At 41.4% G+C, this 4031-nt stretch overlaps 1 protein-coding gene across 2 annotated transcripts in view; it reads right to left on the bottom strand.

Annotated features, from left to right (window-relative positions):
- Nucleotides 1-1339: 1339 nt before the first annotated feature.
- The window catches only part of LOC310784565 (ubiquitin-conjugating enzyme E2 E2-like), a 78169-nt gene continuing 75477 nt past the window's right edge, over nucleotides 1340-4031 (bottom strand). For both annotated transcript variants that reach the window (XM_083645554.1, XM_083645555.1), the window contains exon 6: nucleotides 1340-2184. In XM_083645554.1, the coding sequence (XP_083501680.1) occupies nucleotides 2087-2184 (98 nt within the window). In that variant the 3' untranslated portion in view covers nucleotides 1340-2086. The remainder of the gene's footprint in view (nucleotides 2185-4031) is intronic.

Genomic DNA, 4031 nt, shown 5'->3' on the forward strand with positions numbered 1-4031 from the left:
TTCAGATGTTAAATTGAATGTAATTTTCTGAGTTTATGTCTGCATCTAACGGGATTATAATCGGTTTGTAATTCTTCACAATGCACTTGTAGTGTTACCCAAATAAATATGATTTCAAATCCATCTGTGTTCACTGTGTTTCTCCTCTTATGCTGTATCATCATCAGGCACAACAGCCTGGAGAACTACACTGTGGACAGAGGAGCTTCAACACAGGAGGTGAACTGGAGAACACTTCACATGCACGGTGATGAATTACCAACAGATTATAATCCCATTAGAAGCAGAGATCATCTCTTCTTACAATATAATCATCAGAAAATTATAGTCAATGTGAAATCATGGCATTAACAGGGTTGCTACAGTTTCAATTTCAAGTGTGTGTATGATTTACTCAGATCTTGCCCCTACTACACTATCTATGCCATGTTATAGTATATACAATTCTTCAACAAATAGACCAAGAAATGTAAAAGCAAAGAAAATGTGTAGCTCTGTGCTGTGTAAGAATTCTTAGCTGTGACCAGCAGCTCTATAGTCGCTCTGTCGATCCACCAAAATTCCACCACCATTTGGCATGGAGGTCAAGTGCCTGTGTCTGTGTGTGTGTGTGTGTGTAAAAGTGTGTGTTTGTGTTCATGCCAATTGGCTAAAAGGGGGCCAAAATTGCTTCACGAGCACCACTACGAGTAAACCGCTACCACAAGATGACACAGATGATAGAAAATGTCAGAATAAGGTCAGCATCTGAAAAGAGAAATTAGCCGACAGCCTTCCAAGGAAAGGGAAATTGTATTTTGAAATTACACACCGAGACCAAAGGAGCTCAGACGCCAGACAGATGCCTTTCACCTTCTACTCTTTCTGCTCTCTGTGGTAACCATGACCACTCACTTCCAACAGGATGTGGTGATCTGACCAGCTGTCGGTCCAGAGATGACACATCCAGGGTTCCCACTCCTTCTTAAAACATCAAGTTCAAATTTAAGGAACCAAAAACACGGCCTAGTTTGAGAGATGGATCAAGGTTCATTACTGTTACAACACTGAGAATGTTTATAATGAGAACTAGCAGGCTTTACAGAAGCTCGCAGAGAACAATCATCAAGCTAAAAAAAATCAAAAGAACTTGAATTCATGTTCTGCACAAAATCTATGCATTCAAGCACTTCCAATGACCCATGTCTGTTTATGTCTGTTTTCAAAAACGTTCAAGACCTTGATTTTTTTCCTTCTCAAATTTAAAGGATTCCAAGGATCCATGGCAACCCTGTTTATCACACACTCACTCTCGCTCTCTCTCTCCAGGCAACAGATTAAGACACACATTACATCACATTACAACCAGTGTTTAATTGAGTATTGGATGAGTATGTATTCTCACAAGGCAAATGTACAGCAAACTAGCGCTATCGTCATGATCGGCAGGCCCAGGTCTTGTCCTTTTTTTTTACGGTCACTCCTCAACGCTAAAACGTCCCCGGGACAGAAATAACACCTAAAAGTCCTCTGCATGAACACGTATCCTGATGCCATGCACTAATATTGAAGATAAACTGTAAAACAATAAACATAAAAACACAAAGAAAATGCACTTTCTTGGTATGACGAACGCATATCTTTTTTTTTTTCTCTCTCCGTGATACCATCACATGAAATGGGAATAGCACGCACGCACTTTTTAGGTAACGATGACGATGTTATAAACAATGCAGTAACAATAAGAACGACAACATCGACGACGACGACGACGAGAACAGTATTAAAGCTTTTCATGACCATATCAACATTCAGTGTATTGGAAAATACAATCCCAATAGACTCTTTGTATAAAAAAGAAGCTTTTCAAGTCAGCATGGAACAAATAACAGTTCATTTCTCAGAGAGAGAGAGAGAGAGAGGGAGAGAGAGAGAGAGAGAGAGAGAGAGAGAGAGAGAGAGAGAGAGAGATAGAGAGGGGTTAGGGGGTGGATGTCTGGGTGTGCTTCCATAGATTTTGGAGGAGGGGGTCAGGTGTGTGTGTGTGTGTGTGTGTGTGTATGGGGGAGGTGGGGGTCCTTGGGGGTCCTGCAGGTGTTGCGGGGGTCTATGTGGCATAGCGCTTGGTCCACTGTTTGGCTATCCTGTCGTGTTCGGCTCTGTTGGTCAGGTACTGTGTGGCGATGCTCCCAACCAGCGGGTCAGCTGTGAAAGGAGAAGGATAGTGAACTCAGTGAGACTGACTCCAGACATGCCGGCGGCATAATCATCATGTTAGTAAAGTCGACTCTCGCAACTTTAAGCTAGAAATACCGCTAACACTTTATTTGGATAGTCAGCTTAGAGAATCTACATCATTTCTTTAAGTATTTGTAACATTTCAACTGCTTATTAGTTGACATTCAACAATTAAACTGTTTAGCAAATGTTCTACAGATCATAGAGTTTAGAGGTATGTGACAATTTATGAACATAATTACATATGACACTAGGTGCAGTGTAGAACGGGAGGCAAACAGAATCTCAACTAAATTAATGAGCTCTTAAAACAACATCTACAGACAAAGCCAAACAGTTGAATTGTTGAATGTCCCCCTAATAAGCTGTTAAAATGTTACAAACACTCTGTAGACGGGCTATCTATATTATGCTGGCAGTCAGCTACATTAGCAAGTTAAACACCTCAAATTATTTATTTGGTGCCATCGCAAACCATGAGCGTTGACTGGCAGAGGTTTGACCAAGTCAACTTTGCTCGAGTCCGAAGTCAGTCTCAAGACCTGAGGCCCAAGTCTCAAGTCTAAATGTAAACAGCAAGTTTAAGTCAGAAACATATCAAGAGTCCAGTATCAATTTAATATCTTAAAGAAAACGAAATATCTGGGACTTTTCAATGCAATATGGTTTTAATAGGAGAAAAACCTGGTAAGAGCATCATGAGTTTGATTTCTAGAACCAGTTTCAATTTCAATCAATTCAATCATTCCATACAAATTCAGAAAACAGAATTTAAATTCAGTCGCCTGGAACAAATCGCATCACTTTCAATCTATTCACACAAGCACAAGATCTCAAGACTTTATAACCTTTTCAAGTCGTCAAAGTCAACTCTCCCACGTCAAGTCAACTCTCAAGGCTTCTCTTCGTGTCTTTTGCATATCCCACAGAAATTGAAATCAAACAAACATCATAAAGCTAACATTTATTTACCACCTTGCCTTGGCACATTCCCTGCGGGACAACCCCAGTATCGGCCTTCAAACGCCCATAACTATAATTTATATACTACTTGTTAAGATATACACAGTGTTTACACAAAGGGGCTGTGGTGCGGTTTGATACCCAGTGACTTCACCCGATGTATCGACGCCTAAAAAGGACCGGGCCGTCGGGCCGTGGCTCATCAGCATGCATGGGGATTTTATTGCGAGCACTGGAAACTGCAGAAAAACCATAAGTCAAACAAATGGATCTGTATGATTCCTGAGGCTTTGAAGTGGGCGCTGTAACGCGTGACGTACGGCGCCGCCGACACTTTTATCGACGGCACAGTAAAAACCGCAGCTCGCCGTAAATCAGCCCTGATCATGGACTCCGGGCTCCGGTGATGTCGTCAGACTGAATCTGATTTGGTGGCAATTCTGATATTTCTGATTAGCAGACAGGTGTTTCACCTCTAAACATGTGCACGCTAGTCCACAAGTCTGGTTGATTTTGTTGATTTCTAATCATATTAACCAGGGATAACTCGAGTTCTGTTGGACTAGTTTTTTGGCGGAAGATAATCGGATTGTTCACATCTGGGTTTTCAATCACTCTGCCACAAATTATTTTTGCAATAATGGCCGCCTTGGCCAGTTTACCGTATACATAATCCCTACAGCAGGACCCATACTTGTAGACTGAAACGACTACTGAATTTGGCGATTTCATGCAAAAAAAGAAAAGGAAAAATACGCTATCACTTATTTCTCTCCATTTCTGTCTCTCTCGCTCGCTCTGTCATGTGTCCTGTTACTCGCTGGCTTGCCATCTCTCCTCCTGAGATGTTG

Source organism: Poromitra crassiceps (assembly GCF_964638095.1).
Source record: "Poromitra crassiceps genome assembly, chromosome: 11".
NCBI classification, from domain to species: Eukaryota; Metazoa; Chordata; class Actinopteri; order Beryciformes; family Melamphaidae; genus Poromitra; species Poromitra crassiceps.